The sequence below is a fragment of the Urocitellus parryii genome, chromosome X (assembly GCF_045843805.1).
Source record: "Urocitellus parryii isolate mUroPar1 chromosome X, mUroPar1.hap1, whole genome shotgun sequence".
In the NCBI taxonomy this organism is placed as follows: Eukaryota; Metazoa; Chordata; class Mammalia; order Rodentia; family Sciuridae; genus Urocitellus; species Urocitellus parryii.
In genome coordinates, this window is record NC_135547.1 from 112,855,431 (window position 1) to 112,878,669 (window position 23,239).

Sequence of the window (23,239 nt, forward strand, 5' to 3'; positions counted from 1 at the left end):
ACTCATGCTTGTAAGTCCCTGGCATTTTCTATATTTAAGAATTGCCTCTTCCTGTCCTTTATCCATTTTTCTACTAGGTTGTTAGTCTTTTTCTCCTTGATTTGCAAGAGTGCTTATATATGCGAAGGAAATTAGCTCCTATTTGTTAACATGCATTGCAAACATTTTCCCCAGTTCATTACTTCTTTTGACTTTATGCTATGTATGTGCATATATTTGCATTGAAGAAATTCTTATTTTTAAATTTGTATCAAATTTCTTGATATTTTCCTTTTTGAATTCCAAATTTTGGATCATTTCAAGAAAAATCTCAGATAGCTGAAGCACAGATAACATTTAGGGCAGCGAAATTACTCTGCATGATACTATCATGATTGACACATTTGCCCAAACTTACAAAATATACAACACCAAGACTGAACCAAACTATGGACTTTGGGTGATAGTGATGTATCAGTGTAGAATGATCAACTGTAACAAATGTACCACTAGGGTGGGGGATGTTTATAATGGGGGAGACTATACATGTGTGGGAGCAGGGAATCTATGGGAAATCTATGTATTTGCTTCTCAATTTTGTTGTGAACTGTTCTAAAATTGAAGTCTATTTAAAAAAAAAAAAAACCTCTTCCCAACTCCAAGACTGTTAAAAGTTCATTACTTTTATAGTATTTTTTCTAGGTAATTTTTGATCCATCTGGAATTTGTTTTAATATTGAAGAGCAATGAAGAAATTCAGTTATATTTTTCCAGATGACTTACTACATACTGATATGAACCATTCCTTTATAAATATTAAATGCAATTTTGGATCTATTACACAAAATGTTTTAACAACCTTAAATTTCTAAAAACTGCATAACTGGTAGGACACATGGGTCATTCTCTTTGTCAGAATTTTCATGTGATTTTTTTTTTAAATTGAGGAAGCTTTAAATTTATGGATAAACTTAGTGAACTGACAAACCTGAAATGTTGTTGAGATAGCTAAGAATACATGTTTTTCATTTACTACAGACTTCTTTTAAGTCCTTCAGCAACATTTTAAAGTTTATATACACACACATCACTTTTACTAAGTTTATTTACTCCTAGGTATTTAATCTTTTTAAGATGTTAACATAAATAGAATTTAGTTCTTTCATTCTATTTCCTAACTGGTTATTGCTTGTATAGGTCAAAGCTACTGATATCGTATTAATTTTGTAACTAATAACCCTAATATATTCTTTTTGTCTGATTTCATTGGGTTTTCCAGGCACCTGCAAATAACAGTTTTTATATATTTCTTTTTCTTATCTAATTACAATGGCTAATACTTTTAAAACTTTTTAAAAACATTTTTCTTTGTAATACCTTTGTTTTATTTATTTATTTTTATGTGGTGCTGAGAATCAAACCTAGGGCCTTGCACGTGCCAGGCAAGCACTCTACGGCTGAGCCACAACCCCCAGCCCTTACTTTTAAAACTTTTATTGACCACATTTCCATCAGGCTGCCTCTCGCAGCATATTTTCTAACAATCTTCAGTTGTAGACATCCAAATTAAGCCAAATAAAAAAGTAATATTAAAATAATTATGGATTCTATAGAGGCCTTTGGTCTCAGAGTGCCTAAAGTCAACTTTGGTGCTGCATTTAGTTTAAGGATAATAAACAGCTGACTAAATATTGAAATAGCTCCTTGTGTGTTTGGGGAAATTGTCCTCTTAAAATTTCCCTTCCCTTACATAGGTCTTATTTTAACTAAACTTAATTATTCGATTACTTCTCCAGCTCTGGATCAAAAAACAAAACAAAATAAAACCAACAATATAACCTAGGGGACATCTCAATTCTGGGGACCTCTTCTTTCAGAAAGAAGGGTGCTACAACAGACTAGATAGTTGTAAGGTCTTCCAAGTACAAGAATACTCTTAATTTTATGACATGATTTTCTTTTTAATGAACACATGGCTTCCCATAGGTCTTCATGACTTATTTATAATTAGGGTAAGTAAAATGTATACATGTTCCTGTCACTGAAAGTACATCCTCTTAACTAAATCTCATTATTTCATCATTTTAAGCCAGAACTTCTAGTTACTATTGTTTTCATTCAAATGTTGCTGAATAGTACGCATCAATGAATGTCTAGTGTAGTGGTTCTTAAAATATGGTTCCTAGATAAGCAGCACCTATGAACTTGTTGGAAATACCAATTCTCTATGGCCTCACCCTAGACCTAGAATCAGACATTCTGCAGGTGGCACCCAACAATCTGTTTTAGCAAGTCTTCCACAGCATGGCTGTGATAAGTGGTTATGTATTTATTCCAGTAAGTTCTCATAAGTATAAGGCATGACATTAAATGGCATATTGTATCAAGTTGTAAAAAGTAGAAACCAGGCTAAGGTAGAGTGCTAGAATGACAGATAAAAGGTTTTATATATATATATACACACACACACACACACACACACACACACATACACATACAATTTGTTGCCACATACTGACATTGTGCCCATTGTACTACCCTTTTTAAAGCTGAAAATACCTTATACCTTTCTGACTAAGGATCTTAATACACATTCTACAATTTCTAAATCACAAGAAGCATATGGAAAGGATCCCTGAGGAAAATATATTCCACTTTAGGAGATGTTTTCATGTTACTGAAACAGGTTCAAAGAAAACTTCTTCAGCTTCACCTCCCAGGTTCTCTTGGCCTTGCTCTGAATCTTATAACTAGCCCATGAATCTATCTTCATGTCAGACCCATCTGTGGTAAACTGAATAAACCTCCCTTGGATGTTGAGATGATTTTAGGAATGCCTGTCCACTTGCTAGTCCACTGCCCTACTTTTAATTCCACTTGAGAGCTTAGAAAATGCTATTAGAAAAAGATTCTCTTTAGCTCCTCATTTGATGTTTTATATAATAAATCTAAAGAATTTGACTTTGCTGCATAAGTACTGTCACTGAGTGTTCCTTCAGGAAAGCAGAAAATGGGGCTAGAGTAGGCCATTAATTTACTAAGAACAGAGAAGTCTCTTACCTAATCAACTCTTCTTCCCTAGGAACACTCTCAGAAGGCCTTGTATATTAGTTGCCAGCAGAGAGATTTACATTTTACATGCTGGACTTCAAAGTATCATCAAGGAAGGAAAGCCACTTGTAACAGGATGAATTTTATGAATTCTTTGAGGATGAAAGAAAGACTGAGATATTATGCTCACTGGCCACAAATCTGACTAGCATTTATTGAACACACAAAAGTCCTCTGCTTCAAGGTGGTCAAATACCTGAGGCATTTTATATACAAGTATGAAATGATGAAGACTCTCTGCTCTACTGCTACACTTAAAGAGTGTCAACAAAATACTGATGACTCTAGCTGGCAAACTGAACAAAAAGGACTTTCAACTAGCCCACCTCATATCCAGACTGCTCATACCAGGATCATTATTATGAAAGTGATACTTAAGTAACTTTTAAAGTGAAAACCCTCCAGAGGGTCATATTTTTGACATAGATCTATGAATCACTTTCTTCAGATGAATGCTTACTAAGGACAAACAACATGCTGGATCTATACTAAAAAGAGCTTCAACTGCAACACTTGGGTTATGGCTCTTTTTATTTGGGAGACTGGTAGTGCAAGAGGATAAGCATGACTTCAGATGAAGAAAGAGGTCCAAGTATTCATACATAAAGGAGGACAAAATGTTTGAGAATGGAGGAAAGAAACAGCAGAAGGGCAACCACAGGTCAGCCTCTTGGACTGCAAAGGCTAGATTCCTATCATTGCACTCTGAGCCCCTATGGCCTAGGACAGTGTCTGATATACTATGGGGGCTGAAAAAATATTCTTTTAATTTTAACTTTAATCAGATGGAATGAAACTCTCTGATACCAAGAGTATTTCAGATGGCTGAACACTCCAGCTTCCTTCAGGCTAGGCTACCTGGGAGTCCAAAAACCCTTCTCTGCCTCCCTTCACTCTGCTTCCTTTGCAAGAGGCAGATAAAGCAACCCTGTGGCAAAATGGAAAGGCAGGAATCAATTCCAAATTCTCCTCTCATCTTGCTGTTTCAGTGGTTACATCACTTGGGCAAACTCTTCGCCATGAAAGCCTTTGGGTGTGTTCCCATGGGTAATGCAAGTAACACCTACCCTGTCTCTTTCATGAAAAGATACTGTGCAAGACCAATGTCTCAAACTGCATGTATGAAAACTGTGTCTTCTCTTCCTGCAATATACAATGTGGTGTTTGTGGGTATTTTTTTCTTTAAGGGAATGCTTAATAAAACATTTTCATCAGGTTGCTGTGGAGCCACTGCCTAGTAATAGCCAACTCGGGAATGATGATTTGATCCATATTACCTGGAAAATGGAAGACAGTGCACCATATCTATGTTCTTTCACAGGAGACAACTCTATGATGACATTAATTAAATGTGGAATATAACCAAAAGATATGATTTGTTGGTTAATGAGAGACAAATATCAAGTGAAACTATACTTTTAGGAAGATTATGCTTGAAGATAAAAAAAAAAATCCTCATCACTCATTTTCTCATGGGTAACAAGGCTTTTGCCAGAAACAACATCTCTCAGAAAATTCAAAGACATTGTTGCTAGCTAGCCTCTTCTCAGGGCTTCTTAAAGTATATAACTTTGGGAAGTAATGCCATGTCCCACATTTCTTATCCTGGAATGACTTAGTTTCATTGTACAATGATACAAGAATCCTCTGACCATTAATATTTTCCATTTAATTCTTGTCTGAAAGCTCCAAAATAATCTAGCTCATCATCTACCCTGACCAAGGAATGAAAATATGAGAACATAACCTTCTACTAAATAACCAAAACGACTCTTCTCATTTGCCCAGCATTATTTAACCTTTTCCTAACATGGACAACATTAAAAAGAAATACTTCACTTATGAATTTAGCAAACTAAAAGTAAGCTTGAATTGGAAATGCCACAGAGAACTGCCATTATGTTCATAATTCAACTTCGTGTTATTCAATGCAACCTAAGGGGCAGCTTTTGTACAGCACAAAATATGAACTACACATTTCTGAAAGGTCATGGAAACACTAGGAGACAAGAAGAAAGTGAATTAGTGAAAAGTGAATTCAGTGCAGATTTTTACATTAGAAGTCAAAGTTAATACAGTTTCTTACTAACAAGGTTCCATTGATCTCTCAGAAATGGAAAGCTGTAACATTAAAATAACTTGCTAAATATTTCATATAACTGTTTGGATTTTTTCCTCCACAAAGCAGATAAAAGGTTCTCCTTTCCCTCTGTGTGTATAATTTGTTTGCCTTAAAAAAAATTCTTGAAAATGCTTTTTCCTTCTTAATAAAAGCCCTAGTGACTCAACAGCTAAAAAAGTAAAATCTAAGAGAGCTGAAAAAGATTTAGCTTGATATTAAATTGTATTTTTGTTACCATTAAACTATTTTTTCAAATTCACTATAAATGTTGATGTAAATTACTGCTTTACAAAGGGCACGTGTGTATATTTTTTGATAAAATAAAACCTCATACTTTGTAAAGGTTTCATTATTAAAAAATACAAAAAGACATTTCAAATAGAAAACTAGTTTATTTTCTCTCTGAAGAATAAACACATTAAATTCAAATCTCAAGTCCAAGGAGACTCAGAAGATAAAACCATGTCCCTATAACTGTTAGGGAGTATGGTACAAATGAGACTAGAACTTTCTAAGTAACTCTAGGTCAAAAGAATATATATTTAAAGATTATTCCAGAATTAAAAGCTTCATAAAACAAAATCAAAAAGTGTAACACAATCATTCATAGAAAACAGGAAGATATCTCATGTATACTTCAAAACCCACAACACTGAAAAGGGCAAAAATTTTTATGTAGGGCTGAGATTATAGCTCAGCAATAGAGCACTCGCCTAGCAAGTGTGAGGCCCTAGGTTCGATCCTCAGCACCACATAAAAATAAATAAAGATATTGTGTCCACCTACAATTAAAATATAATTTTTTTAAAAAAATTATGTAACATACTAAAATTATCAAGAAGATACTGAATTTTCAAAGGTACACAATGGACTTGAATAAAAAATTATAACTGTCAAAATTATTAAATCACTTGTATAAATTCTTAAGAAATAAAGTCAAAAGTTTTACAGACATATTGATACTATGCAAGAAAGTATGAAGCTGAGCATGGTGGTGACACACTTGTAATCCCAGCTATTTGGGAGACTGAGGCAGGAGGATCACAATTTTGAGGCCAATCTCAGCAACTTAGCAAGGCCCTATCTCAAAATAAAAATTAAAAAGGCTGGGGCTATAGTTCAGTGGTATACTGCTGGTGAGTACCCCAAAATAAAAAGGTATGGAAAAGGATAAAATTAATTGCTCAGGATATTTGTTTTAGATTTATATTCAAATAATCAGCTTATAATCAATATTAATTTTAAAAATCAGACAGAAAACTTATTTTGTCATTAAAGTAGCACATTTGGGTAAATCTAGTCTATTTTACTAGTCTATTTTAAAATAATTTAAGAAACAAGAAGTATAAAGATAAAAATCTTAATATGCAGTTTGGTAAAGTTCAAGTCAGTCTTTGAACAACACGTTTATCTATCCAGTAAAGCTTGTGTTAATGCGATGTAAGAGTTTGGCAAATTCAACTTTAATGGAGCATAAAAGTGCTTTTGCTTGAAAGTGAGATCATTTTTAAAAATTCAAAGCATGATCACTTTTTCTTTTTTCGTAGGAACAATCTGATACAAGCAGCAAAGCTTAAATAAACTAGAAACATTTCAAATGATCCATAAAGGATTAATAAGCACTGCAGGAAGTCCTATAGGCTCAGCGTATACATTTTCCATCTTTTCCCCCCAGGATGGGCATGATATGAAATTCTAAACAGAAGTGAAGTTTCAAAGTCTCTGAATGTTAAAGGGCTGTTGTGTCCGGGTGAGAGGTGGTAACTTAAGGTTCTCTAATCTGAAATGGATCAAATCACAATGATATTAGGACAAGAATCATTCAAATCTGCACATACAATTAAAAGGTCTTTTGCTGATGGTAATAACCAGTGGTCAGTAGCAAAACTAAGGCCAAAGGAGTAATGGTAAGATACAGGCCACTAATATAGCACGGACAAAATGACAGCTATTATTTTGGTAGAGATAATCTATGCTGAAACACAAAACACACACGCACACAATTTTTTTCAATACAATTTTCTTGTCTTCCCACTGACTTCTGTGATTACTACAGAAAGCAGGGTTCTAAACACATTTCTCAATTGAATCCTCAATCAATAATAGTAAAAAATTCAGATAGAAGATATGGGAAAATGCATTATGGCATTAGTAACTGTTTGCAAAATAGGCTGAACTCATCAATATGCACAGAAGTTGATAAGAAGAAACCTCAGATACCTAAAACAGATCATAGTTTTGTCATCTCAGAGCTCAGTCACATTGCCTGTTCTCATCAAATTCTTTTAAATCTAGGTTGGGTAATCTTCCTTCTTAAACCTTATAATGATTAATTTTTAATCATTATAAGAATTGAATAAATGTAAACATTCACCCTAATATACAACATTTTTTTCCTATGAGAAAAAAATGCCAAATTTTCCTTACCTCTGCACTAAGTCTTAAATTGAAGTTAATAAGACCATAGCTTTTTAGTGAGCAATCAAGTTTAATGCTGAAGTAAACACCCAGAGCAAAAGGAAAGTATTTCTTGGTTTTTAGAATATGTATTAGTTTTCAGTAGTTTCTTGACAGAAACATAGACTATTTATACTACTAAAATGAGATTTACTTTCTTAAAATGAAATGTGAATAGTGAGAAGAGTGCTATTTAACAGTACCAAAGAATGTTGGAATCAATACGAAAAAGCTTAAAACAGACAAAAAACTGTCTCAAGTATATAGTCTTAAGGTTGGAGTACAATTGTCAACCTATCACTTATTAGCCCTTTCTGAAAATGCAGAGGGCCTTTCCCAAGGCTTTGGCTATTTTATTGCTATTTCACATTACCAGTAGCAGATGGGTTAAACAAAAAAAAAAAAAAAAAAAAAAAAAAAAAAAGAAATGAAGTCAAAGCAATTCAGATTTCCCTAGTCATAAATGCAATCATTTATTAAACACTTCTTTGGTTCTTTGAATTTTCCAGTAACTAGACAGACTAGGATGCAAACTGTCACTCTCTAATGTGAAGAAGCTTTTTGAAAAGAGTATATGGGCTTTAAATATGAGGCCCAAATTTAAATCCCAGCTCTACAATGTATTATCCTTCTAATACTGGCTGAGTTTCTTCCTATGAGATTGAGTTTCCTTATCTATAAAAATAGAAAAAATACCACCCATCTCAGAGTTGCTGTAAGAAGTAAATTATATCATGTATGTAAACAATGCTTAGCAAAGCGTTTGACAGCCCCCAAAATATTATTCTTTCTTCTTTCTCCTGCTCTCTAAAGGTCTACAACCTTATAGGAAACAAAACAATTGCCAAGTAAAAGAATATAACTAAAAAGCCTGTACTAAAGAAATTGGGAGAAAAAGTTATTTATTTCAAGTTCTTTAAGGATTCAGAGCCCACCCACCCACCCACCCCAGCAAAAAACAAAACAAAACAAAAAAACATCAACAGCTTTAATGTTCACAAAAAGCTTCCTAGAAGTGAGATGGACTTGGGTCTTAAAAGGATGAGAATTTAAACAGACAGACATAGCAAGTGGGTAAGGACAATTATGGCAGTCATGAAAAAACAAAAAAAAAGTTTGAGAAGAGGGATGATTTGACAGTGTTGCATGGGAGAGTCTGTGAGAAAGGCAGGTAGATCATATACTGTCTCAAATGCCAGCATACAGTGTTTCACTATAATTCTACACAGAGTTAACTGAACCACTATAGCATTCATGAGTGTGTATCAAATATTGTTGTTAGGGCTGGGGTTGTGGCTCAGTGGTAGAGCACTTGCCTTGCATGTGTGAGGCCCTGGGTTCGGTTCCCAGCACCACATAAAAACAAACAAAGATTTTTAAAAAGTATTATTATATTCTAGAGTGATATATCAAGTAAGGTAGGATACTACCTTCAGAGGTAAGGTCAAAAAATTACCCAAATCAGCTTAGATGCTGTCCAGTATACTCTAACCCACAAAGGGCAACTATGATTTAAAGCTTCCAGAAAAACAAAAAATGAAAGGGAGATATGAATGCTATTTACACATACTTAAAAAAGCATAAGGAAAGGTGAGTGTACTCATATAATGTTTAACACAGGTGTGGTTGTAGGAAATAAGGCCTAAAACAGAGAAGAAAATGTTTAGATTAGCTATGAAGAAATACTTCCGAATGTGGAAGATGAGAAGACAGCCCAGCAAGAGATTGCTGCAGTACCATTAATGCAAAATATTCAAAAGATTTTCAAAGCACAGTGGCAGCAAGATAGATTTCTCCAGATACAGTGTTTTCGCCTGGGTGACCCAGAGACGACATGTTAGTTCTACAATTTATGACTTTTGGATTAAAGCTGGGAGAGGGGGGTGTCCTTCCAGACATGGAGAGCCCTTAATGATAGCACAGCTACAGAACTGCACAGTGATCAAGAGTTACTGAACTAAGAAAAACCTCAGCAAGTACTCCCTCAATTATTTCGGCCCTTGGGCATTTCGATGGGAAACTACTCATTGATATTATTCTTTTTCCAACATTCATTTTATAGAATATCAAGACAGAGTCAAATGTTGACTTACTATGGTAAATAGAGGGGAAAAAAGCCTGCTTTGATTTCCTTTCCTTTATTACCACCTTGGTTTTGTGTTTTAGAATGTCGACTAGATTTGAAAAGAGGGTGGAGGATGGGGGGGGCATGCTCTTCCCTTCAATGGAGACAAAAGATAGCAGCTATTTCATTCTGCTATGTGAGTATGTTACCTCCCTTAATTCTCTCACCATCATATTAAACTGTGATTTTCAATAGAGGCCTGAAAAATGTATTACATTTTACCTGCTATTTTAAAGGAATTAGTAAGCAATTATAGGGAAAGGATAAAAGTAGGGCAAAAATGTTTTTGTTTTTTTCAGACCAGCTAAAATTTTCAGAATTTAAAATGACTAGAAAGGCAAAGTGTTAGGTATTCAGAAGGAAAATGTGAATGTTTTCCCAAAGGCATTATTAACAATTAATAATCATTACACTGGTGCCTTGTTTACCTGACCTTGTGTAAATTCAGCAGCCTGGTAATTAGACCCATATTTTGCACATTTGTATATTTCCATGCATAGATTTGACTCATTCATTCATCCATTAAAATTTGCTTGACAGACGTAGATGAATAATCAAGCTACAATTTGTATTTACTGGATTATAGAAAATTGCCCAAACTGTTAAGTTCAAGGAAAGCGCATTCTTGTCTCTCTCTTGTGACTGATGTAAAAGCAATTACACATCACAGGATTGCCCCAAAGCTCTCAGAAGAAGTGGCACTGCTTTTGCAATCTGGGGTCTTTAACAGTATCTTTTTTCTGAATGTACAGAGTCTGCTTAAAGATTAACTCTAACATAAGGAGGGAAATATCCCTTGCATGTAAGTTTATCATTTATCTCATTACACTGACATTTTACAGTAAAAAGTGATATTCCAATCAACCTTCCACATTCAAAATAAACAACAATGTGACCTTATCCTGCAAGGACACGGCAAAGGCAGTGTAAGGTTTGATGAGGAAAAATAAGGCAACTTTTTTGGATAGGTTTATGACAATGTTTTTACAAACCAAAAAACAAGACCCAATCAGACTGATTTCTGATATAATCAATTGACAACACTATAAAATTTCATTATTAATGGATTTTCATGCAAAGGGAGCAGAACATATTTTAGTGTTAACTGATCCCTAAATTTGAACATTCAGTACTATCCAAGCATGCTGTCATGTGGAACTGTATTTTACACTACTGTTATTTATTTTGCTTTTGCAGTCACTAACCGAACCATCGCTAATATACGTTTTCTGGTCCAAGGTACAGTACTTCTTTTACAAGCTGAAGATACAACAATTTTGCTGTCTTAAATCCATCTCTTCAAACTGCTTATTTTGATTGTCTACTTTAGAAGTGATTTCTGACTTAAAAAAAAAGTGTGTGTGTATATAACCAGCATTATCAGTCTTTTTTCAAGGATAGCCAGCATTATCAGCTTTTAAGCTCTTAGATAATGAACCAAATATCATAAAAATATACATAAAGATACAAGTATGCATTTTATATGATGTTTTCTTGGGGAATTTAGCACAATTGTAAAAGAAACAAAGAACACGTTTTCACAAACATACTAACATTCACGCAGGTCAAAATTTGACTTGAAGTAGGTTCTTTGGATAGAAAACAATTAATGTAAGTGCCTTTATTTAGAAGTTCAATAAACAGAAAGTTTTCCCAAACTTCCAAAATACACAATTGATTCATTTTAATGTTACCAAATCCTAATTTTTCTAAACACCCCATCTTTTCTTCCTACAAAGCCAACATCATGATGGACATCAGAAATTAACTTCTTTGATGATGGCCTGAAATCACCCAGGTGAAGCATTAGTTTAGAAAATGAGTTGTTCTTACAATCCACAAATCTATAAATACAGAAATAGAAATTCAGATGCTTCTAGAGTGTTACTTCATATAAAATGGAGTCTATGGCATTGTAATAGGCATTTCAAAGGTCTCATGTCAAGAAGATATGGTCCTGGCAGTTTAATATGATAAAACAACTTTGATGTTAAAGCCAAACACAAAAGGTATGTGCCTGACTCCTGGTCTCCACAGAAACACAGGGGATGGAGGTGCAGGGATAGCGTCACAGAATTGTGAAAGGGGAGGGACTGCTGGCCAAGGAGACAGAAGCTGTTCAGACAAAGCTTTCCCCAGCATGTGACCTAGATGATTTCTGTTTGGTTTGTTATCTGTTTGGTTAGTTGTCTTTTGCAAGGTTCCAAGTGTTGCAAATTGCACTCCACTCTACCTGTTAGAGAAAAAGGAAAGAAAGTGGCAAAAAGTATAGCTGTTCTATCAACTCTTAGTGCTGGTCTAATAAAGAAAAATGTCATCTAAACTCATGTCCATTCACTTACTTGTATTCTTATAGAGTTGCTTCTACTATAAACTTTAGAATGGAAATGAGACACTGCATTACTATTGCCCAAACATATTTAATTCTACATCATATACTCAAGTTATCATCTAAAAATGGGAAATGGTCACTTTGGATAGAGAAGTTCCTTAAAATCAAGGTTATAAAATTATATAATAAGCCCTTTGATGCTGAACTATCTTCTTCTGCTAGTCCATTAGGTGTACTATAATCACCAGTTACATAGGGAACAGGAAGGGGGTTCTAATTGTCAGGAGAAGATTGGCTATGATAAGCTTTACTGAGGCCCCTTCCAGAAGTCTGGATTTCACATTCTCTAATCAGCCGCTTTTCTACTTATACTGATTTTCCCTAACACATCACCAGCACCACTGAGCACATGATCAATAAATATAACAACTCTCTGACAGGAGGCAAACACCAACTAGGCCTCATCACTTTTCTTTCTGTTAAGAGTACATATGTGCATGCAACAGTTAGGGAAAGAATATGCAAAAACAGACAAATACACACACACACACACACACACACACACACACACACACACACGGCTCCAGGCTTCTCAAAACTTTACCTGGTATTTAGTTATCGTGGTAACAGGAAAAATATATGACTACCCAGTTTTAAGGGAAACTATGGGAGGTGTGACTCTGGTGGAGCTTAGGTAGCATGTGCAATACCTTGGGTTTAAACCCCAGCAGAGACAGAGAGGGGGGGAGAGAGAAAATACACCAATAGGAATTTGAAAACCAGCTTCACTGCTAAGAACCCAATTTTCTAGTTATGGTCTAGGGCATAGGAAGTGTGCTATTAAATAAAAGATAAAAATACGTTTGGTTCAAGGAGAAAGCAAGAAATGCAAAGAAATATTTTAGGGTGAAATATGCATTATGAATGCGTAAGCTTAACTTCTTGGAGATTCCTAAAAGTAAGTGAAGTTTAGCTAGCAAGAGAGATTAAAGATGATTTTCCAGAAAATACTGTCCACTTCTATGGAGTCATTAACAATAAAAAATAAGAACTGGATATTCCATTAAACATAAATACTACACCTAGTGCTTTACTGGAAGTTCCAAAAATTGCTCCCTTAAGCAAGTAAACAAGTCCTGTATCTGCCATGTGCTTGGCACTATGCTTTGCTCACATGACATGAAGTTAGATATAAGACTACACAGTGCAGCTCAAAGGCTGTGAGGAAGACAGCCGGTGAGCTTAGCAGTAGCTTACGTCAGAGAGGTATGTTCAAAGGTTCTGGGAGCATAAGGGACAAAATAAGACATTCTGTCTGGAGAGTTGGGTAAGGAAAGTTTTTCAGAGAAAGGAGAATCTCACAAAGTGGGGTATCTTGAGTGGTGGAGTGCTGTTCTAAGGCCAAGGAAATACTGGAAGGGAAGTCATAGAGATAGCAAAACACATGCGATCTTTGAGGAATACCAAGCTCTTTGGTGTGCAGGGCAGATCCCTACAGGGGATAGTGAGGATAAAGAAGGTGTGGAGAGGTTGGCTCAAGGCCTAATGCAACACTACAGAATCTGAATTTTTAAAAAAAATATATTTATTTTATTTTTAGTTATAGTTGGACACAATACCTTTATTTATTTATTTTTATGTGGTGCTGAGGATTGAACCCAGGGCCTCGAAAGCACTAGGTGAGCACTCTACCGCTGAGCTACAACCCCAGCCCCAGAATCTGAATTTTAATCTGTAAGAAATAAGGAATTACAGGGTAGGTTTTTAAGTGGAAAGAAGATGACATTCTACCCTAATTTGGAAGATAATCCTAGAAATGGTGTGGAAAATGGACTGATATGGGGAAAGTCCAAGTGATGGAGATCAATTATAAAGCTAAGGATGAGATGATTAAGAACTAAGTTAAAGCAGTGGAAATGGAGAAAAATGCAATGTGAGACTAAGAGTAATTCACATAACATCCAGTGTGAGCAATGTGCAGGTTTCTGTTATCCCAGAAACACTAGAGGGTGTTGCTCTGCATACTATACAAGAATATTGTGAGGAACAGATTGGGTAAGAACATGCTGAGTCTGGTAAAGTGGCTCATATCTGCAATCCCAGCAACTGGGGAGACTGAGGCAGGAGATTGTAAAATCAAAACCAGCCTCAACAACTTATCGAGATCTTATCTCCAAACAACAACAACAAAAATTTAAAGGACTGAGGATGTGGCTCACTAGTTAAGCATTCCTGGGTTCAATCCCAAGTACAAAAAATTTTAAACAAATAAGAAATTTGGGGGCTTGGGGTGTGGTTCAGTGGTAAAGTGCTCACCTAGCATGTGTGAGGCACTGGGTTCAATCCTTAATACCACATAAAATAAATAAATAAATAAAATATAGGTATTGTGCCCATCTACAACTAAAAAAATACAAATAAATAAATAAATAAATAAATTAATTAATTAATTTTAAAAAGGGCCAGGGATGTAGCTCAGTGGTAAAGTATCCACATCACTGCAAAAACATAAAAACAAACAACAACAAAAAACCTATGAAGATGGCAGTGTACTATGTAACAGACTGTATGTTAACATAGGGGAATTCTCTCATATTAAAATTATTTTCTCTTGTTTGAAGGCATATTAAATGCTCTTGGTAGATGATATCAGGAAATAAACTACATAGGGAGGAGTATCCGGTCTGACTACTATAGCCCTGATAGCCCCTATTAATGGTTTGCCCAAAACTAGTTTGCAAGATTTTCAAAGAACCCCGAAAAAAGCCCCAAATCTTTCAAAGATGAACAGTCATATATTTTCACTCAAGTTCCTACAAACTGAAAAAGTTGTGGAGCCCCATTTTTCTTTGTGTGGTGTTGGAGATGGAATCCAGGGACCTGCACATGCTAGGCAAGTACATGCTCTACCACTGAGGTATACCCCTAGCTCTTTTTATCTTGAGTCAGGGTGTTACTAAATTGCCCATGCTAGCTTCTAACTAGTTATGATCCTCCTGTCTCAGCCACCTAAGTAGCTAGGATAACAGGCATTTGCCACTATGCCAAGCCATTGCAAAACAGCATTTTTGTCATCTAATTCCTACAAGGAGCACTGGGAAAGGCAAAATGCAGCCCAGATTGCCCAATTTTGGCTTTAGGGCCTGGCTCATCAAGTGCTAGGCAAAACTAGGCACATCCTGAAGATGGGAAGCTGAAGCTAGATTTTTTTTAAAAAGACTAAGATGAGTCATAGTCAAGTTTGGGATGGTGATGACAGGATTGCAGATCTCAGAAACACTTTAAAAGGCTGAAAAGATCGTAACTCTTCAAAATATGCAGGATCAGATAATGTAATGACATCATCACATGGGAGTTCTAGAAAAGATAAAGAGAAGATGACATTTCTATACACAAATAGTCCTCACTTAGGTTTATAAATTATATCCACAACAGAGAAGACATAAGGTTGAGCAATCCTAATTATCTGCCATTAGTCAAGTGTCAGCAATACATCAGAAGGCTTAATAAGGATGGTAAATTCCTACTAAAAATGTGGAAATACTAAAATGATGCAATATATTTTATGCTTTCACAAAATTATTTTTGGTGACAAAATAAATCAGTTTGTTGTGGAAATTTACTCTCCTTCTCATTTATAAGTACATAATAAACATGATATAGGTATGAAAGCATACATACTTTTTATTTTCAGTCTCATATGTAGCCAAAGGAAATCACTTTTCAAGTAATCAGTGGTTCAATATGTACTCTTTGAAAGGTTTAGTAATCACAAGGAAGAACTTTTTAAAAATATGAATACCCTGTTCCCACCCCCAGAAATTCTAATCTAATGTTCCAGAGAAGGCTAAGTCATCAGATAACTCTTTAGAAACACCTGCCTCAGTGATTCTAATGAACAGCCAATGTGGAGATCCACTCTCTTAGCCTAGTGAACAGATAAGGTTATGATTTAAAAAATGCTGGAGTGAAAAGAAATTCTAAGTGTGGCATTTGTAGAATGTTCTACATGTCTTGACATGCTCCTTTGGGTTTTTTTTCCCCATGTAAAATTTTAGAATCATAAGTATTTGGGACAGTATCAAGATTTCTAGCATGCAAGTACTTACTGCCTAAATAGGACTTGTGTCTGTTATCCTTGTTCATTAGTAAGAACAAGATCACAATTCACTGTTTTGCTTTCTTTTTTAAGCAACGTTTTTGTTTTCATAAAAGCAATACATGTCTATTGTGAAATATTCAAATAGAGAAAAGCAATGTGGAAAAAATTTAAAATCACATAAAACTTTCACCACTCAGACAGGATTTGTGCCATGTCAAACATCCTTTTAGAAATTCCTCTAAGCATATATACACATATATTTATGTAAATGTATGAGTTTTGCAAAAATAACATTATACCTATAAATTGATTTTTTTTCTAATACTTGGTAGTATTATGTGGTCAAAACATTTGGGCCAATAAATACCATCTGCAAAATAAATTTTAAGGACTGCATATTTATAATGCATTTATGTAGGTTATTTTCAACATCTTATGGATTTTCAGTTCTTAAGAACCCTGTAACTCTCAGAACTATAGAAATACCAGACTGAAAAGTTATATAACTGTAGTTCTATGTACTAGAAAATACAAGTGGAAATTCAATTTTCAAATGAAACATAACTAAGGAATTGTTTGGGGAGGAACTTGGTTATCAATTTAAGAAAAATGTAAAAAAAAAGTTACATGCTGAAAACTAACATAAACGTTAATGAAAGATATCAAAGAAGACTTAAGTAAATGAAGAGACAGTGTTCACAGACTGGAAGACTTGACATAAAAAAGATGATAATTCTCCCCCAAATGATACAGACTCAATACAATTTCAGTAAAAATCCTAGAGGATGTTTTCATTGATGAAAACAAGATGACTCTAAAAATTATGTGGAAATAGAATAGCTAAAACATTTCTGAAAAAAACATGGATGAGGAAGAGGAATCACATAACACAAGACTTACTAAAACGCAACAGTATCAAAATTGTGGTACTGGCACATGGATTGACACAGAGATCAATGGAAAAGAAATAGACTCATACAAGTATGCCTATATGGTTTTTGACAAGGGTAGAAAGCAATTCAATGGAGGAAGGACAGTCTTTTCAATAAGTGTCATTGGATCAACTGAACATACATAATAGACTAAAAGGAAAAACTGAATCTTGTCCTAAGCCTTATATAAAATCTAACTCAAAACGGATCATAGATCTAGATATAAAATTTGAGTTCTTCAACATGAGACCAAAAGCACAATCCACAAAACAAAGTGATACATTGAACTTGATCAAAATTAAAGTTTTGGGCTGGGGTTGTGGCTCAGTGGTACAGCGCTTGCCTAGCATATGTGAGGTTCAGTGTCACATAAAAATAAAAAAAGGTTAAAAAAAAGAATGCTTTAAAAAATTTAAAAGTTCTGCTTTGTGACAGACACTATTAAGAGAGTAAGATAAAAAAGAAATAATGAAAATATTTCTGATAAATAAAAGTCTCAGATAATCGAGAGAGAGAGAGAGAGAGAGAGAGAGAGAGAGAGAGAGAGAGACAGAGAGAGAGAGAGAGAGAGAGAGAGAGAGAGAGAGAGAGAGAGAGAGAGATAGATAGATTACAGACTGGGAGAAAATCTCACTAGCCATTAGAAAAATGCAAATTAAAACCACAATGATATACCACTCAACACCTATTCAAATACCCAAAACAAGTAACACCAAGTACCAGTGAGGATGCCCAGTAATTAATTGGAACTCTTCATATACTATTAATGGGAAAGAAATGTGGTACCACCATTCTGAAGAATAGTTTAACAATGCCTTAAATAATTAAATATACACTTACCATATGAGGCAGCAATCGTATTCCTTGGTATATTTATTCTACAGAAATGAAAATAAAAACCTCTACACAAAGCATTTATAGCAGCTGAATCCATAATTGTCCCTAAATGGACACAAACCAAATATCCTTCACTGGGTAAATGGGTCAAACAAACTAATATATCCACACAATAGAATAATACTCAGCAATAAAAAGAATGAACTGCGTGAAAAGAAGATAGTCTGAAAGGCTGAATGCTGTATGATTTCATTTATATGATGTTCTCAAAAGGACAAATCTCCAGTGATGAGAAAAGTTCACAGTTGACAGTAAGAGTGGGAAGAATGGTGAGAGTATAAATGGATAGCAGGAGGGAATTCTTAGTGTGATAGAACTGTTTTGTACAGTGGTTTTGGTGGTGGGTGCATGAATCTATCTATATACATGCTAGAGTTGGTTAAAGAACAAATTCTGCTACAGACATGGGTTGATTAAAATGGATGCACATTTGAACATAGTAAAGCTAAATTATCCTCTTAAATGACTAACACCTAGGTCTAATTTCTAGAAAGCAGGAGTAGTGAATATAATTACTTGAGTGATGGAAAGCTGCTTGTATTATTGGGGTTCTTTGGCTTCATGATCCATTAAAAGGAAATAATGAGTTGAAGATATGACTTGGTTTTCTTTCCCAAATCCACAGAGCTAAAATATCTCATGACTAAACTCCAATGGGAATGTTAGGATTTTCTGCAGACTTTTTTTTTAGGGGGATTGTCCTCAAAAGTTTCATTTTATATTCAAAGATCAAACTATATACCCACTCCTTGCCAAGCAAAGAAACATACAGGTGACAAAATTTCATTCTGCACATCTCTGGGATTGGCAGGCTATTCAGTATGGTGGCAGATGGTAGACCTTGTCAGAAAGTATAACATAATTTTGTATCCTGTGGCAGTAGTCACATAATTTTATGCATTTGTCAACACTCACAGAAATGGACACCAGATTAAATTCTACTGTGAGTAAAATAAAATTTCAAAATGCAACCAGAACCCCTCACTTAAACAATAAAATATGCTCATTGTAGAACACTTAAGATGACAGAAATATAAAGACAAAAATTTAAACCACCCATATTCCTACAATCCAAGATAATCACTAACAACAATGTGGTTTATTTTTTTTCTAATTATTTCTTTGGATACATGGTATATGCATGGTATTTTTATCACATAACTGAATCATTCCTTATGCACTAATCTGTTCTTCCCTTTCTCAACATTTTCCTGTGTTTCTGCTCACAAAATATTGTTTCAATTGACTACTTATTGTACTATTCCACTGATATATCATAATTTAACAATCACCTACTCTTAAATATTTAAGTTATATCCAACTTTTCACTATTATATGCTATTCATCAATATATTCTTACACATGAATTTTGGGGTACACTTCCTTAGGATAAATTTCTAGGGCTGAAAGAAGTTTCTGGGAGTCTACAAAGTTACAACTGGTTTCAGAATATTACTAGAAATATACTGGCCTTTTTTGCTATATCAACATTTGCATTGATGGTGAAAAAAATCAATGATGAGTAAAATTTCTGGCATACTGGCATCAATCAAGACAGTGGCCCCAAACTGTACTATCAGTGATTGTATTCCTCACCACCAGGCACTCACAATAACAAATAACTAAGCCAGTTTTACCTAAGAATGCCCTTAATGAGAGTAAAATTTTATTAAATTCAATCTCTAAACATATATCTCTGCATTAACACTTGCCGAGATACAGTAGTTGTCTCCAGAAAAAGCACTTGTGCAACTAAGTTGGAAGCTAATTGAACCACTTTGTTCAAAGAACACCACTTTTACCTGAAAGAATAACTAATAGACAAACTATAGTTTGTTTATTCAGACCCTGGTGTATGGCATACATTTTCTCAAAAACAAACCAACTAAACCTATCACTTCAAGAAAAATTGACAATATGTTACCAATGATAAAATTCCAGCTTTCTAGAAGTTTTCACTGGAATATTTGCATACACCACAATAAGTGCAACAGTTATCCAATATTTAAAGATTTTTCTGATGAGACTTATGATAATATGAATGTGATTTTGAAAAAATTGTGTAATAAAATGCGTTAACATTTAGAAAATCTTCCTAAGTCAGTGAACTGATATTTTCTAAATGACTAATGCATACTGTTATATAATCATGCACAGGTAAATAATCTCCTCAAAGCACAAGACAGACCAATGGATTATAATGTACCAGGGCACAAAAATATTATAGTTTCAGATTCTGCATTGCAAATAACCTTTAAGAAACCACCTCATTAGAAAATTTGGTGTAATAACTAAAAAATGAGTATTGGCAAATGAAGCTACACAACTATGTAAAGAAAATTTTCTTCACAAGTTTCTACTTAAATAATAGATCATAATAGATGGGACGCAGAAGCAGATATGAGAATCCAGCTATCTTCTAAGCCAGACATGAAAGAGATTTGCAAAAATTTAAAACAATGTCACTGCCTTATTATATTATTTTGCTTTGTATTATCAGTTTTATTGTTACTTACAAATGGGTTAACACTTTGTTACTCAGTTTTAATTTATAATAAAATGTTAATAATAGTTATAACCCACATGAATGAAACTTTTCAGAATGTTCAGTAATTTAAAAGTATACAGGAGGGCTGGCCTAGCATGTGTGAGGCACTGGGTTCGATCCACATCACTGCAAATAAATAAATAAATAAATAAATAAATAAATAAATAAATAAATAAATAAAGGTGTTGTGTCCATCTACAACTAAAAAATTATTTTTAAAAAGAGTGTACAGGAGTCCCACAGACCAACAAGTTTGAGAACCACAGTGCCATACTATTACACATACTCATCAGCAAGAGAATCCATTTTGCTTGAAAATCTTAAATAGGTCTCTCGACTCTGAGCTCTCCTTTGATCTTTCTTTGTCAACCAGTTCCTGGAATAACTGTTCTTAAATATCACTAGATGACAAGTTGTGGTTGAGGGAACTTGTATTATTACCTGTAACTTCACCTATGTGGTTTCTAAATCCTTAGTATACATATAGACGTAAATCCTGGGCAGTCTTGTTTTTTTCCAGGAACTTTTTGCCAAGATTTTTCAACAGATTTTTCTTTGTGGATGAAGACTGCGACCCTGCCAGGCTGGGCTCTTAAGATCTAGACAAACAAATCATCTAGGCCTCCAGCAGCAACAGAGGCTCCTCAAACAGCCAAGGAAAGATGAGTATCTATGCAGCCTGAATAAGGCTTGGGACCTTTCAGGAAATAAGTTGCATGGTATATTCGGATAATCACACACCCTAAGAATCATATGCTGAAGCACATTAAAAAAATCAAACCAAAATCAAATTGGAGGGAATGCCAAGAATCAAATAAGCTTTAAACCAGGATAAAAAGTTACTCATTGCAGGGCTGGGGTTGTGGCTCAGTGGTAGAGTGCTTGCCTAGCATTTGCAGGGTGCTGGGTTCGATCCTCAGAACCACATAAAAATAAAATAAAGGTACTATGTCCAACTACAACTAAAACAAAATATTTTTTAAAAAAAGTTACACATTGCTTTTCAAAAGCAAACTAAGGTCAACATGCTACAGGTGTTGGTAAGAATATATGGTAAATTTACCCCTGACTTATGCCAAGCACAAAACAGACCAACTCATCATTTGAAAAAGACCAGGTGCTCTAATTTTTATCAGTAGTATTATTTTTTGAATCCATACATTGAAAATTTCTCTATGGTGCCTTGGAAAGGCAGCTCAATTAATTCACTCCCAAAGAGAAATATTCCATTTAATGCAAGACTAAGCTAGACAGGATCATCTAGAAATTCATATTGGCAACTCTGCAAAGGGCCAATTTCCACACATGAACCATAATGTACACTCTCAGGGCAAACCAAATATGAAAGACAGCCATCGCCTAGGGCACTCTCCTCCCTTCTCTCGTTGACATGTGCAGCAGAGAACTGATAGTTCCGCTTTGCTCCTTGAAGTCAAGAAGGTCAATGGTGTGAAAATCTCACTTCTGAAAGGTTAAATGAAATCTGTTCTGGTTCAATTTCTTACTTTACTACAAGACAGTAGCTCTAGATGACTGGAGTTAGACCCGAAGTTGAGTTTTTCCTAAATACACAAGGTTAGAGAAATCAAACTGAAGAAAGGAATTCTACTGTTTTGGTACAAGGAGTTTTCTGTTTTTACCCACTTGTTTTCAGATATTTGACAACTCCCATAGTATTTTCTCAGCATTTCAAAAAGCCTCCAATTTTCCCTTCAGAGGCAAACTATATCAGGAGTTGCTGAAATCCCAGGTTCAACACATGCACTTCCCTTCGATGGCTGGACCAATACATTACTGGGTGGTTATAATTAGCCTTCTGAACTCACTCCCCAGCTAGCCTTGTGATTTAGCCTAACGTGTAATGCTAATGCCCAGGGTTCTTGATCCATCCTTTTGTAAGTGACCACAGTTGAAGATAGGGGATAGTTGGTAATCATAACCAGCTGTCTTCACAGATATTATGGGAAGAACTTTAGACTGTTATCCCCAAGTCTGGTCTCAGTCCTGATGCTGCTATATGTGACCTGGGTGAACTGGGAGAGTCACTTGTTATCAACCACCTCTCAGAACATTGTGAATTTAAGACAAATTGCTAAGCACCTATTAGGTTAGACATGATACTGAGTGTTGGGCCTTGAAGGCAGCAAGAAGAAAGTTTCTAGAAGGACACCTCAGAAAGTTGGGGGCAGCAAGGCCCCAGCCCAGGTCTGAATCTTTGGGAGTTGTAAGCATTCAAAGGAACACTGCCAAGCTATGTCTATTCACATTGTCTCTGACTGGAACAGTGAACACATATAACACACTCTCTATGTGTTTTCTAAGCATTTTAAGTGTATTATCCCATACAGTCCTCACTATGACCTTACGGGGCAGATACTTTATAATCATCATTGTGTAGGTTAGGAAACCATGGCTTGGAAAAGCTCAATAACTAGCCCAAGTCACAGAGCTGATAAAAAAACAAACAAACAAACAAACAAACAAAGCCAGTGGCTATGAAGCTAGCCTGATAACTGATATAAGTGAATGCTAAGCTTTCAGAATGTTGGGAAAGGCAAGGCAAGTGCTATGGCTATAACTGGCCCTACCTCTGATAAAAACTTTAGAAGACTGCATATGCCTAAGCAGGGCATG

At 35.0% G+C, this 23,239-nt stretch overlaps 2 protein-coding genes across 3 annotated transcripts in view; one reads left to right on the forward strand and one right to left on the reverse strand.

Annotated features, from left to right (window-relative positions):
* Positions 1-23,239, forward strand: part of LOC113200355 (uncharacterized) — a 230,240-nt gene that overhangs the window by 119,550 nt on the left and 87,451 nt on the right. Inside the window, exon 4 of one of the 2 annotated variants that reach the window (XM_077793906.1) lies at positions 3,062-3,717. The exons of the other annotated variant lie outside the window; for it this stretch is intronic. Within the exon in view, the coding sequence (XP_077650032.1) occupies positions 3,062-3,170 (109 nt within the window). The 3' untranslated portion in view covers positions 3,171-3,717. Of the gene's footprint in view, positions 1-3,061; positions 3,718-23,239 lie in introns of those variants that run through there. 2 annotated transcript variants of the gene reach the window in all.
* Pola1 (DNA polymerase alpha 1, catalytic subunit) overlaps positions 1-23,239 on the reverse strand; it is a 291,393-nt gene that overhangs the window by 112,289 nt on the left and 155,865 nt on the right. The window lies entirely within an intron of this gene.